The sequence below is a fragment of the Sitodiplosis mosellana genome, unplaced genomic scaffold (assembly GCF_009176505.1).
Source record: "Sitodiplosis mosellana isolate CC-2019 unplaced genomic scaffold, AAFC_SMos_1.0 Smas_scaffold_3637, whole genome shotgun sequence".
Taxonomy (NCBI): Eukaryota; Metazoa; Arthropoda; class Insecta; order Diptera; family Cecidomyiidae; genus Sitodiplosis; species Sitodiplosis mosellana.
Window position 1 is genome coordinate 2,741 of NW_022598879.1, and position 15,214 is coordinate 17,954.

The 15,214-nt window shown below is 35.1% G+C and overlaps 1 protein-coding gene across 1 annotated transcript; it reads left to right on the forward strand.

Annotated features, from left to right (window-relative positions):
• Nucleotides 1-1,586: 1,586 nt before the first annotated feature.
• LOC129571901 (kinesin-like protein Klp98A) lies at nucleotides 1,587-14,254 on the forward strand. The gene is made up of 7 exons (XM_055451775.1): nucleotides 1,587-2,217; nucleotides 2,450-2,540; nucleotides 3,358-3,947; nucleotides 4,013-4,262; nucleotides 4,791-4,938; nucleotides 5,011-5,131; nucleotides 13,839-14,254. Exons 1-7 carry the CDS (start codon nucleotides 2,179-2,181, stop codon nucleotides 14,109-14,111), a joined length of 1,512 nt encoding a protein of 503 aa, XP_055307750.1. The 5' UTR covers nucleotides 1,587-2,178; the 3' UTR covers nucleotides 14,112-14,254.
• Nucleotides 14,255-15,214: the final 960 nt, after the last annotated feature.

The window sequence follows — 15,214 nt, forward strand, 5'->3', positions numbered from 1 at the left end:
CTAGATGTTCAAAGGCAGAAAAGATAGAAATCGCTTGCTTTTATCTGTCAAACCGAAGCTCATGTTCGTGATTTGCTCATTTTGGTCTGAAATTGGTCTTTTATGTCTGAGTCAATTGACGCCAAATTCCATCCAAATCGCAATCTGACAACTAACCAAATATTTTTACAGGTTCTGGCTAAACGATACAAGTCAAAGACTGAACAAAAGTCTACCATCTGGATGACTTATATGGGTCAAATGTAAAAAATGCCGAAAATTTGAATTTTTTTGGTCATTTCACACTGTAATTGGCCCAGAATGCATTTTCATGGGCTAATGTCTTGGCAAAAGTTATATATATTGACGAGATAAACAAAACCCTATCATCAGATTTTTCCGAAAGTCGTTTGGAAAAATTATTTTGGTCGAAATGTTGCGATCTAAAATGGCTTCCGAAACGAGTGGAATGAAAAAATGGATAACTCTTTGGAAAGTGGTTTTTTCTACGTTTTCCAAGTTTTTGATGTCAAACTTATTTTTTTTAGGGCAATTTTCGAAATTTATATGAATATCTCAGGAAAAAAAAATCTGGACCAGTCTAACATCACATGCATCTGTATTATGAATTTTTTACAAGAAAACCACTTCTGCTTTCATTTACATACAACGAGAACTATTAAAACATTTATTTTTCATATGTTCAGCATGAATTTTTGTCCGAGGGATAAGTTGCGATTTTTATCCCTCGAAATTTATCCCTCGGTATAAATTGTATTTTATACCCCGGGATAAATTTTATCCCGAGGAACATAAATAGACTGTTAGTAAAATAAAAAAAAAATTCAAATTACAAATTTAACTCCCATTCTATAATAAATTAATAAATAGCTATTGGGATTTGATGAACAAAACCGGTACTCTCAGTGAATACTTAACAATGTACCGTATTACTGAGTGCTCAGATGACAGACATTGACAGACACTCTCAATCTCTCGTGTCACTACCTATAAAAAATGGATATTTTATGAGTTATGGTCGAAAAATTGAAAAAATCGTCCATTTTTTCGACATTTTGCTCCACAGCACCTACTAGATGTGATTTTTCATGTGTAAAATGTTTATAAAATTTGTTTAATGAACTCTCAGCCACAACTTTGCCAAAGACAGTAATAAGCTATCACCAAGAACGAACGATTTATTGACTAAAATTTGACATAGTTCATATCGCCGAAAAACCATGTTATTGAAAAAACGCCTATGTCGAAAAAATGAGATTCCCTGCCAATTCGGCAAAACCCAGCTGGGGTTTTAATCATCTATAGGTCTACTTTCGTCCCCGCGTAGTCACGGTCAAGTTCTCTTGGGGCTGTTCCACTGTGTAAGTGAAGAATACAATATCATCATCATATTAATTTATTTAATTATTTTTGACAATATTAAAATGATTTATAACTAAATCTTGTGAAACAGACATTTCCAACGGTTAAAACTACATTCCATATAGTGCTTACGATAATAATTTGATGAGAAACATCAAATTAATTAATCCCCTTAAATTTACAAGCTTCAAGAACGCAGAGCGGAGCGAAGCGACGATCTGCGGTCTTGTTTCACTCTCTCATGAAAAATGTGAATTTGGAATTTGGTTAATTATGTTTTTCGTGAAATCGATAAGAGATAATAAGTTAGTGTGTTTAGCGAAGTTTTGAAACTTGATCAATTCTATAGCTTCGTTCAAAATAACATTTCGTTATCTCTTATTTTTATTTTATTTGCAAAAAATACTGAAAACTACATTAAAAATTTACATTTTTCATGTCATGTTTTTAACAAACAATTTTCATTTTGCGCTTCAGTTCAATCATTCTGTACTTCCATTTTTACTATCAGCAATACAACGGTATGGTTTCTCGTCGCTGTCGCCAACTGGTGCTAGCAATCGTACTACAAACAAAATCCCCAAAATCAATGTAAAATTAGTCAACACAAGAGTGAAAAAGTACATATAAAGAGTTTGTAGTTCACTTGGTAGCAACAGTTGGCGCTTCGAGGCTTTTTTATATGGGAACTGTCAAGAAGCCGTAGAGTTGCAGCAACACATTTTGATTGACTAATTTGGTTTGATTAAAGATTATAGTGAAATTGAAGATTGTATAGATCGAGGAAATCGTTTCCGAACAACAGCCAGCACCAAAATGAATGATACAAGTAGCAGATCACATGCAATTTTCACTGTAAGTCCTTTAAAGATATCTTTTTTCGGACACTTTCACAGTAAAAAGAAATGGGAGTGACAATCACTGTGGTCATTTCCAATTTATGTAGTGATTTTTCTTGCAAAGAAGATATTAAAAAAAACTTTTTTCGACAAAGACAAAATACAACTGAAAATTGGCTACAACCTTTTTGTTCTTTTACATCAATTTAAGTTTCATTCATTTCGTTTCTTACTTTAAAAAAATTTAGATAACATTTGTTCAAGCGATTTTCATGAATAATACACCTTCGGAAACTGTCTCCAAAATTCACTTAGTCGACCTAGCGGGGAGTGAAAGAGGTAGATTATTTATATTAAAAATACATTAACATATAGACGATTGGTAACCGGTATTAACCGGGTCAAAGTTCTGAATCGACCGCTTCGATTTTGCCCATATATGGTGTTTAATTTTGATATGACCATAAACTCTCAAGGTTAGGGAAGACGATCCCTTCACAATATTAGGGGAGACGATCCCTTCTCATCTGAAAATTAGGGTGTCCTGCATTTTCTGTGACACTCTGTTTTAAAAACTGATCTTTTTTTCGACTGTGTAGTTTTTTTCTACACAGAATAGGTGGTCTGAAGATAATGTTGTGTTCAGATGAGATGCTAAGTAGAATCCAACGAATCAGAAAATATCAATGATTAGAGTCGTCCTGAACAGACTCCACCACAAAAATACATCCTTCACCGAAAATCACTTCTTTAGGGCACAACTCCTGTTTTATTCACAAACCCCTGATTCGGAAAGCTCGTAAAAATCCTACTTACTGGCATACGGAAGAGAATGTGTGAAGAAATCGTACAATCTCACCAAAACTGTCCAAAAGAGTACAGAACACCTATTTTTCGACTCATAATGATTGCATTTTCGAATTTTTCGTTGAAAATTATTCAAAAAATGATCGGTCGAGTTTTTGGCCATACACTAAATATGAGCGGAATTGGAGAAGTCGATTCAGAATTTTATAGCGGTTAGTGTGGAATGGTCGTTATAAATAAATAGATCTTTTTGATTCGATAGTTAAAAATTATATAACCATAAATTTTTGTTTGATAATAATCATAATTTTCAATGAAATATGCTGATAACAAGTATTTGTTTCAAAAGCCAATGCAACAGAGGCAACAGGTGATCGGCTGAAGGAAGGCGCACACATTAATAAATCTCTAGTTAGCCTTGGAAGTGTAATTTCAACGTTAGCTGAACAAGCAACAATATCATCGCAAAAGAACAATACAAAAAAGAGAATATACATTCCTTATCGTGATTCTATTTTAACGTGGTTGTTGAAGGACAGTCTTGGAGGAAATAGCAAAACCATTATGATTGCTGCCATATCACCCGCTGACTGTAACTACAGTGAAACACTAAGTACACTGCGATACGCAAACAGGGCAAAAAATATAATAAATAAACCGACGATAAATGAGGATCCGAACGTGAAATTAATAAGAGAGCTACGCGAAGAAATCATGAAATTGAAAGGAATGCTATCGTCAGCTGATATTAATGATGTTTCGCAAAGTAAATCCTCGCAAATGCTGGAAGATCTACTGAAAAAGGAAGCACAAGAAAAAATTTTAACAGAGGAATGGGCCGAAAAATGGCGTCAAACTCAAACGATATTGCGTGAAGAGAAAACATTGGGTCTTCGAAAATCTGGATTCGGTGGAATTGTTCTAAATTGCGATGCACCGGTAATTTAGTTTTTCAGTTTTTTTTTTTTCGTTCAAATAAATAATTTCAAAAAAAATATTTCTAGCATTTAGTTGGAATTCATGACGCTAACAGTACAGGTGTTACTTTATATAGTTTAAAGGAAGGGGAAACTATTATCGGGAATGAAGAAAAAACGATGGATAAAGTTGACATTGCTCTTATGGGCACTGGAATACAACCATTGCACTGTTCAATAATTTTGACGAACTGTACAGCAAAAATTTATCCTCATGTAGGCGCACAATGTTGGTTGAATGCCAATTTGGTAACATCACCACAATCCATAAGTCAAGGTGACTTCACTTTTTTGGTCATTTACTTATACATAAATCAGATTTTCTTAGTTGTGGACAACCAATATTTGTACAAATCCAAACTATAACTATATTTATGCCCTAATTGTGTACTCACAAAAAGATCAGGATTCTTCATGAATTTTCTTGGATTCATTTTTTCTGCAAAAACCTAAATGTTCAGCCAGTACTTGGGGGTGTGAATAAAAAAATATAAATACGAATGTCCGAGAATGAAAACGCAACTTCTATTCAAACACATATAAGTGAAACAAAAATAAAAAATTTATTGAAATGAAACAACACAATCGAATTTTTTCAAAGTGTAACAACAAAGTGTTGTTACACTTACTACATACCGATGTTACACTTTAAAAAAATCTTTTTTGTTGTTACACTTTGAAAAAATTCGATTGTGTTGTTTCATTTCAATAAATTTTTTATTTTTGTTTCACTTATATGTGTTGTGAATAGAAGTTGCGTTTTCATTCTCGGACATTCATACTTGTCTCTGTTATATTTTCATAGGTGATATTCTGCTATTCGGCAGAACGAATATGTTTCGATATTGTAATCCTATGGAGGCTGCGAAATTGCAAAGCGGAGAACCCAACAAAACGGATCTATCACGTTTATCATTGATAGCAGCTTCACGTGAAAATCTGAGTGAAAATAGGTAATTGGAATATTTTTAAAATAAGTATACTTGTAAATATATGCATCGTCAAAAAATGTCCTATTTTTTCAGCGTTATTGCCGATGTTGATAGTCTGGAATTATCCTCGTTTAGAAAACAACGATTGGAAGATATTAAGGAGCACCGAAAACTATTGGAAACTATCGAAAATGCTTTGCACAAATTAAATTTGGTTGATATTCTATTCTTATATTTATCGCTCGAATACAATTTTTGGCCTGTAGTGTACTGTACATAATGATTGCTACCGCATTCAAACTGCTGAGAATATTCGCTGGTATTGCGCTTTGCAGAAATATGGATCTTGGTCAAATTTTGAAAATTTGTATGGCGGCTTCATCTTAGAGGCCAAATTTTGATGTTCTGTGTATATTTTTGTATAATTTGGAGTTTGTAATGACTGTGTGCAAAGCCTCAGAGTTTGTACTTTCAGGCCTGAGTACAAACTCATCAAAGTTTAAAATTTGTCAAATTTTGGAAATTTGTATGGCGACTCTATCTCAGCGTCCGAATGTTGATGTTATGGGGTCATTTCCGTTTGTTTTCTAGTTTATAATGGCCATGTGTAAAGTCTCAGAGTTTGTACTCTCATCAGGCCTGAGTACAAACTCAATGACATTTTTGTATGGGAAGTACTCAAAATAACCACTTTTCAGGAGTTTGTTTAAGGCAAACTGCTATTTTTTTTCGAAAGTAATTGGAGACCTTGAACAACTGAATACCTGATTCCCCAAAAATTTTGTTTAAAAGTGACATTTCTTCATAAAACAAGCAAATGGCTGAAGAAAACTCACTTATGATGGACTGATGTGATTCTATTTCCACGTAATTTTTGACGAGAAATCAATTTAGCTCTCACTCGACCCATGATTCAACGATTCACGGTTTGACAGGTATGATTCGATTCAAGTAAGAAGATTGTCTGGCAGGTTGAACGATCTGAGTTTCAGAATCAATCTTTTGAGGTTAACCGTTAAATCTATCAAACGATTTGCTGAACCGAACTGAAGTCCGTGTAAAGAATGTCCACTTGCGCACCAGAATTTATGCCTCCCTGGGCATAGTGGATAGATTCGGTGAAATTAGATGCAGTAGATCTGGACTTCATGAGGCTGTGTTGCTTTTTGATGATTTTGTCCTGTATCAATGACAGAAATTGACATTCACCAAATGCTCAAAGATAGATTTCAATCTTTGATCTCGTCCCCTTTTTGAAGATGGGTGATACACTCGAACGCTTCCATTTGTCAGGGAAATGGCCAGTTGACAATGATTCGTTGGGAATCTCGGTGAGTGGAGCCGCCAAATGACTCGCACAGTTTTTCAGTATCAGCGGGTCAACGGCATACCATCGGGACCCGTGGCTTTATTGGTGATTATGGCTTGTAGCTCGGTGGCAGATTGCTGCGACTCATCGGTAGACGATCGCTGAGCGTCTTGAGTCGTTGAGTCATCATAGTTGCTACTGAAGAAATTAGCAAACAGGTTGGCCTGTTCCGTTTGGTTTGCCGTGCGCACATCAGCAAGTTTCATGACTTTTGGTTTGTTGTCCGTGCTCTTCTTTGAATTGAAATATTGCAAAAAACTCGATGCATCATGCTTGATCGAAGATTTCATTCTGTCCACGTATGTGGACGTTGTACAATAATTTATTTTACTCATAAAAACACAGGAAATATGCCCATTGGTGTAAAAAATGGTATTATCTGTATGACATATCGAGTGAAAGCTAAATTGATTCCTCGCCAAAAATTACGTGGAAATAGAATCACATCAGTCCATCATAAGTGAGTTTTCTTCAGCCATTTACTTGTTTTATGAAGAAATGTCACTTTTAAACAAAATTTTTGGGGAATCAGGTATTCAGTTGTTCAAGGACTCCAATTACTTTCGACAAATAATACCAGTTTGCCTTGACCAAACTCCTGAAAAGTGGTTATTTTGAGTACTTCCCATAGAAAATACAAAATACAATAGTACCGCTGTTGACAAAAAAAAAATCAAATATTTGAGTTTGTACTCAGGCCTGGTGGAAGTACAAACTTTGAGGCTTTGCACACCGTCAGTACAAACTCAAAATCAAACGAAAATGGCCACAGAACATCAACATTTGGTCTTTGAGATGGAGTCGCCATACAAATTTCCAAAATTTGACAAATTTTAAACTTTGATGAGTTTGTACTCGGGCCTGGTGAAAGTACAAACTCTGCGGCTTTGCATATTGCGAGCACAAGCTCCGAATGAAATGAAAATTACCTCAGAACATCAAAATTTGGTCTCTGACATGGAGTCAACATTAAACTATTTCGTGGTTTTTTTATTCCCAAAATTTGACAAATTTTAAACTTTGATGAGTTTGTACCCAGGCCTGGTGAAAGTACAAACTCTGAGGCTTTGCACACAGTCATTACAAACTCAAAATTATTATTGACTAGTTTGTACTCGGACTGGGTGAGAGTACAAACTCTGAAACTTTGCACAAGGTCATCACTAACCAAAAATCATATGAAAGTGACCCCAGAACATCAACATTCGGCCTCTGAGATGGAGCCGCCATAAATTGTTTTAATTGTTTTGACATTTTTGACTCTGCCGAGTTTGTACTTGGGCCCAGTGAGAGTACAAACTCTGGAAAGGCTAATGCGAATTGAATCATAGAATTTGTTATAAAATTTAAAAGGCTATCATGTGCCATCATATGCCGGTTGAATCGCTACCATCGCCACAAACAAAACCGTTATGAGTCTGACTTTTTTCAATACAAAATGATCCGTAAACATCTTCTAATGAAAAAAAGTTAGAATAAAATTGTAAATTCCATTTCTGAACACACAGTTTATTAAAAAAAAAATATTTGCATCAGTAGAAAAACTATAATTATTCCACAGCAAATGATTTCCATTTGAAGTTCGAAACTTTGCAATCAACAGCGCCATCTTACGTAAGTCAACGGATATATACTCCGGTCGCCATATTGACAAGTGACAAATGTATTGTCGTTTCACATTTCAAGTGGGAATCGTTTGCAGTGAAATAATTGTAGTTTTCCCAAGTTTTATTGATGCAAATAAAATATTTTTTATAAACTGTGTGTTGAGAAATTGAATTCACAACTTCATTCTAACTTTTTTTTTATTAGAAGATATTTTTAGATTATTTTGTATCGGAAAAAAATCAAATTCATAACGGTTTTGCTTATGGCGCTGGTAGCACTGCGAACTTATTTTTTCGTTCAACATCAACCGACTGAAATGATACCTAGCGGATATGCTGGCCCTTTAAATTTCATCTCAAAATCCGCAATGGTCTTTGCATACGGTGAGTACAAACTCCCCCGAGTCCGAATCTGGAATTGGTTTTTCATTTTTCCGACCGGAGGGGGGGCAGGGACATGTAGCTGATTTTTAAGGCCGCTTATATATGCAGTCAAAAAGACTGCATATGAATGGTTTGGAGCGAAAATGTAATACAGAAAAGTTGAGCGGAAAAATGTCGATGATGAATGAGCGGAAAAGAGATAGCTATATAGTAAACTGTATAGCAAACTATAGTGAACTATATAGCTATCCCTTTTTATTTGACATTTTTCCGCTCAACTTTTCTGTATAACATTTTCGCTCCAAACCATTCATATAGCGACACCCGCTATACACAGACGGATTTTTTTCGAGAAACTGCATTTATCCGCTATCGCTATATGCAGTTAAAAAAGATTCTTCGTCTTTTGTCTGCATATACATAGATTCCGACACCAAAAATTTCAGGGGGGGTCAAACATAAAATTCATTGTGGGGTCGAAAAGATCAATTTCATCTAATGTAAAATAGCTTTCGGAAAAAAGTGAAGACCTAAAAAATCAACAATATGCGCTATAAATGGAAAATATTCAGCAATGCATGCTCTAACGGCATCTATACGGTTTAGTTTGGAAGTATAAAAAATGCAGAAATGCCTGTAAGAAATGACATTTCAAACGTTATTCATGATTCAAGTCAGTGAACTTCCGATAGGGACAAAAGCAACTCTGAAAGGTTTTAGAATCATAAAATCATTCTTCAAAATTCAATAATGGTTCAAATAAATCGATTCTATCTAGTGTGAAATGTTCCCTTCGGAAAAAAAGTGAGGAGCCAAAGATAAAGATCCAAAAAATTTCGTGGGGCGTCAAATTTCACCAGCAGGGGTCAAGATCAACGAGATCAGACTATGTCAGAATCTATGTGCATATAGCCGCTAACGCCATATGCAATCGATTTTTTTCAGCCCTGGGAAAGTTCATTGCGCGCGCGCCATCTCTTTTTCAGTGCTAAACAAGGTGCCTTACTTCCGTAAGGTAAAATTTTCTACACTCCCCTATACATTGTGACATAGCAGAAAAATTGCGTACAGCGTACAGTGTACCACGCACCTACCCTACGACCCCAAAAAACGCTAGATTTCGCGAATTCCGGCGTTCAAAAGTGGGTCAAAATATCTGGGGCGATCCCAATACTTTTCTTACACGACATGGTCGATTGGAAAAGTAAAATAATGAAACTTGAATACTCTAAATAGAGGGATATTCATTTTTGATCACTTGCATATATATTAAATCTATGGGTGAGATTGAGATTAGTGTATGTCACACACTGACTTTCTCAGTTCAATTATCATTACACATTCTATTTCTGAATTGAATGTTTCCCTTTCACTAAAGGAATATGAATTTGTTAAAAACGCAACGCATACTCGTTAGCTGTTGAGCTCAGCTAGATATTTTCAGTTAGCTAGCTGATATTAGCTAAATATATTGTCTGGACTTTGTTATGAAAGAGAAGAGTAAGTTTCCTTCGACTTAAAAATGGTTAAAGGCAGGGATCGAGAACGATTTGATTTTTCTTATACAAACCAATTTCGGAGCGGTTTCACTGCTTTGCTCTCTGTTCATCGGAGCAAACCGTATCAAGCGGAACGTTCTGAGAATGGTTTGTGTGAGCAACGTTCAAGCGTGTTGTCGTATACTAATACACGTAAGCATAAACGTTTCTGTGTGCCATACAAAACATTTTTCAGAAAGTTTCGAATGGTTTGGTTTGTTCACACACTCAAACCAAATATTCGGTTTGGTTTGGTTTCGATCCATGGTAAAAGGCGAGTATGTTCAAAGGCTGTCCTGCCATTCACCGATTTTAAATCAACATAGCTCGTTTTATTCGTTGCACGTTGTAAAACATTTCATAGAAGAAATTTTTTTGAAAAATAGATTCTCCGCGATCAAAATTGAAGAAAAAGAAAATAATCAATTGAAAGGTTTCACATTAAACGGGCAAGATGGCGACTTCGAATACATTTCAATACTTTCATACATTGCCGAGTAGCATCTATGCGATACTTCTTACTCATAACGAAAAAACTTCGGACGTCCGGAAATTCTACGGACGTCCGAAATAACTTCGGACGTCCGAAAAAATTTGAAAAGTTCGGACAAAACCCCTTGTCCGTCCGTCCGTCCGGAAAAAAATTCGGACATTCGGACCGGACGTCCGAAAAAATTTTTTGGTTTTCGGACATTCGGACCGGACGTCCGAAAAAAATTTCGGTTTTCGGACATTTGGACCGGACGTCCGAATTTTTTTTTCGGTTTTCGGACGGACGGACACTATTGTCCGAATTTTTGTCCGTGTCCGTTGACACCTCTATCACACAACACATCATTGATTTCCACCAGTTTGGTGAAACCACGATTTCGCTCCAACACTTTTTTATATTTCTCGTGAAACTCTTCTTGTTCTAAATATTCCAAGTTGTTTTCCACCGATGTCATAATTTCGATATTCTCGGCCAAAGGAAGACCTTACGTTTCAAGCTTGATAATTGAGGCTACTACTGATGCAAAATAACATTTGATGTAAGCCAATTTCATAAGCAAATGCCTCCAATACATCTCAAAGCAATTTATTTATTTCGAATTGTGTCGCATGCACAAAACCTAACCGTCTGGTTTTGTTTACACTTTGCTTTCAAAAGAAACATAAACTCTAAATAATATTCGTGTTGATCGCCAATTCCCATTTTTGGCAGTCTAGTTGTCAGCCGCTTGAGAATACAAAGTTTTATTTTGTCAACATCACATTCTACTGAACGGAGTTATGAGTAATGAGTAATCCGATTCTGTTCATAAAATCGATAACTAAAAATGAATTATAATGAATGTTGACTGTCTTGCAAAATAATCATTTCGGCTTATTTTTCTCTGAGTCAGTATTATATGTTACCGTTTTTTGGATAAAGAAATATAATGAGAATGTAATAGTGCTATTTCGTGTTGATTCATGTTGTACAGATGTTTTATTTGCTTCAAAACGCAATAGAAATTAATTATTCTGTCTAAAATAATGTTTCAGGCTTTTTCTGGCTCCAATCCATGAAATAGGCTCGATACTTCAAAATAGGCCAAAGCCTAGGCTTCAGGCTCGAGCCTAATTTTATCTTCCTTGGTTACTAATAAAGCATTTCAACGTATGCTTGTGATTGAGAAATAAACAAAGAAGTTAACTAAAACCAAATGAAAAAAAGTTAAGGAAAATTGGAAAAATTATTTTTTATTTATTTATTTACACCGCCAAAAACCGGCTAAATATTTTGGTTTGCAGGAAAACGACTCCAAAAATCGTGAAAAACCTGATTTTTTCGTGTTTGTACAATACAGCACACTCAATATTATAGCGACATCTATTATTAAAATAGCTTGTAGTAAACGCATTCATAGCATTTCACTGTGGTTGCGATGTTACCAATTAAATTCCCCTGTGGTATGTAGTTAAAAAGTGTCAACATGAATGTGTCAGTACTACAAGGGAACTTAATAGGAAACATCGCAACTACAGGGAAATGCTATAAATGCATTTACTACAAGCTATTTTAATAATAGATGTCGCTATAATATTGAGTGTGAGGGTATTTTCATACAATACTTAGTTATAGTAGTTTCTTGATTGGAATCAGGGTTTGGTCTATAAAATTTAACACAAAGAAACCTAACCAATACATGTAAATGAGTAGGAAGCCGAATTGTCAAAGGTTCAAGATAATCTAACAACGCGTTTACCCTCGGAAGGACCCCTGGGTCCAGCCAGACCTTTTTCATTTTTGATCGTTAATTTAACATATTTCTGATTTAGCTAGCGACTTGAGTTTTAAGTTATCTGCCTGAAATTTCATTGACTATCGATCTAGCAAAACAAATATTAGAAAAAGTCCTTAAAAAGGATGACATAAGGATATACAAAAACTACACCTTCGAACGGACCCTTCGGGTCTGGCTGGACCCGTATAAATTTACATGCATTTGTATAGAAATAAGGTATGCATGCCATCTCATTTTTCGCGAAACTGATAAGAGATAAGTGATATATCTCTTCAGCAAAGTTGTAGATCAGGTCAAGAGCTACAGTTTTTTTGAAAATGTCATCTCCTTATCTCTTATCAGTCCCGCGAAAATTGATAAGAAAAAACTATACATTTCCGCGATTTTTCGCGTTTGATAAGAGATAACGAATTAGTGTCTTGGGAAAAGCTGTAGTACTCAACCTGTTCTTCAACTTTGCTCTTGACAGTTATCACTTATCTCTTATCAGTTACGCGAAAAACCGCATAAAACTGATAACAGGATAATGTTTCTGACAGGGATTTTGATTATCATTTTTTGCGTAACTGATAAGTGATAACTATCATAAGCAAAGTTGATGAGCAGGTTGAGTACTACAACTTTGCTCAAGACACTAATTCGTTATCTTTTATCAAATACGCAAAAAAACCACGGAAATTTTCAGTTTTTTCTTATCGATTCGCGGGACTGATAAGAGATAAGGAAATGACATCTTCGAAAAAATTGTAGCACTTGACCTGATCCACAACTTTGCTGAAGAGAGATATCACTTATCTTTTATCAGTTTCGCGAAAAATGAGATGGCATGCATACCTTATTTCCATACAAATGCATGTAAATGTATACGGGTCCAGCCAGACCCGAGGGGTCCGTTCGAAGGCTTTAAAATGGGTGTCCGTACGAGGGTTAAGAAAAGATAGACTAACTGGAGCGTTAAACATATTAGTGTCGGCCTTAATGACTGCAAAAGTCATCATTCAATTTATGAAAGAAGTGATATATTAAAGAAAAGTTTTTCGTCTAGTCTAACAAGTCCCTGTTGGTAGATATGAATTTACAATTTAGTAGAGACCGAAAGACATAAGAAAAATTATTTTGATTTTCGCAAATACATTGGCACAAAAGGTAGTTTCCATTATAAAGCAATAACAGGTCAAAAGTTAATCACCAACTCAAAGGATGGCTTTATCACAGTCAATGTTGCCATCCTTAAATTATGAGAATGATTTAATGATTTTACACTAGACAGAATTGATTTTTTTTCTGACCCCTCATTGATTTTTTGGTCTCACGCGGGCGGGCCCCCCCCCACATTTTTGATGTCAGAATCTATGATATCGTGTCAACAAAAAACGTGCGATTCCATACGCACATCGCAATTTTACACAATTGTCTTTACTATGAAAGTATTTTTGGAGGTAGATAGGTCTTGATTGAGATTTGTGCCCATTTACATTGCCTAATATGCAGATACGAGCTATAAGCAATTTTACGTGCATTTTAAGTGGTCCGTATGAGAAGATGTCATGCAATTTTGCGGAAAAAAGTATTCACTTTATTCAAACCAGTCTTTAATGTTGCACATTGACTGTGTAGAGTTATGATGTCCCACTTTAGCGTAATAATTTTTTCAAGATTTTTCTGTAAAACGTCCAGCGAATATTCCCAACAGTTCATTTCTCATTCGTTTTGAAACTCTCCAGTCCATCAATATTTTATTTTAATTGGGTAGGAACGGAACAAAATATTCGAACAGTACAGCCTTAAAGTGCAAAATCTCTCTAGAAAATTGGTTGCTTTAGAAGGAAGTAAAGCTGATGAAGATTCGGTATTGAACTGTTACGAAAAGCTATTGATTGCAAAACGTGAGATGCATAGCATGAACAAAATGCATAAGAAAACTCAAATTGATATTGCTGTGAAACAACTATCAAATTTGCAATTACAAATGGATTCAAAACAAACTGACTTGAATGAATTAACTTCGACAGAGGTATGTGAATAAATTGTTTGTTTGTTTTGGTTTGAGCCCTTAGCAAGTCCAATATTAATGCTGAAATTTCATTGCCAGCGAGGTATAAGCAAATAAAACGAATTTCATTCGTAATCCCGAACTTTTCCGTACTGTTTTCCTTACTTTTGTCTTTTTTTCAATTTTCTTGGAATAAATAAAGGCCATTTTGAGTGAAGGTTTTAGTCAAAATTTCGACAAGAAAAAAGAGAAAAATTAATTGTTAATTAGTTTAGAGAAAAAATTAGTTTCTAAAAGTTTCATGTTGATCGCATTTGCACAAGTTTGGTTTTTGGTCCCCAATTTTTTCCAGGGAAATTTCGACAAAAATTGAGGACCAAAAACCAAACTTTGAACAACGCGATACATGAAACTTTCAGAATCTTATTTTTTCGGGGTCGATTTACGCGTATCTCCCATGCAAAATTGTCATTTTTTCGAGGTTTTTCTTAGGGCAAGTACCCCAGGATCAAATCGAAAATGGCTCATCTTCGAACTTAAACTAAGTTTTTTGGATACAAAATTGATTGAATCTCAATTATTTTTTGAGTTATCGTGTCAACAAACGATTCTCGTATAAAACGCAGAAAATAAAAACGCAGAAACGCCAAAACGCAGAAAAAAAACACAGAAAAATAAACACAGAAAGACAAAACGCAGGAAAAAACGCAGAAAAAAAAACACAGAAAGACAAAACGCAGAAAAAAAAGCAGAAAAAAAAACACAGAAAGACAAAACGCAGAAAAAAAACGCAGAAAAGACAAAACACAGAAAAATGAAAAATTTGATTTTTGACTAAAATATTGGGTAAATGAGGGTTATTTTGGGTTATTTTTCCAAAATAATGGCATTTTATCTTGGCCAAAATCTCGAATAGTGTATTTTTCTGGTACCTCACATATATTACATTTACACTAGCATTTAGGACAACAACAAAGAGAGAGAAAGAAAATAAAAGGACAAAAACCATTATTCATAACACAGTGCAACATTTTTTCGGTCATCGATGCGGGCATAAGTTTTGAGTATCGCTGCTGAAAGTACTTACCAAAACTAGAAATTCTGCATCATTCGTTTTGCCAACTTGGCTACCTTTT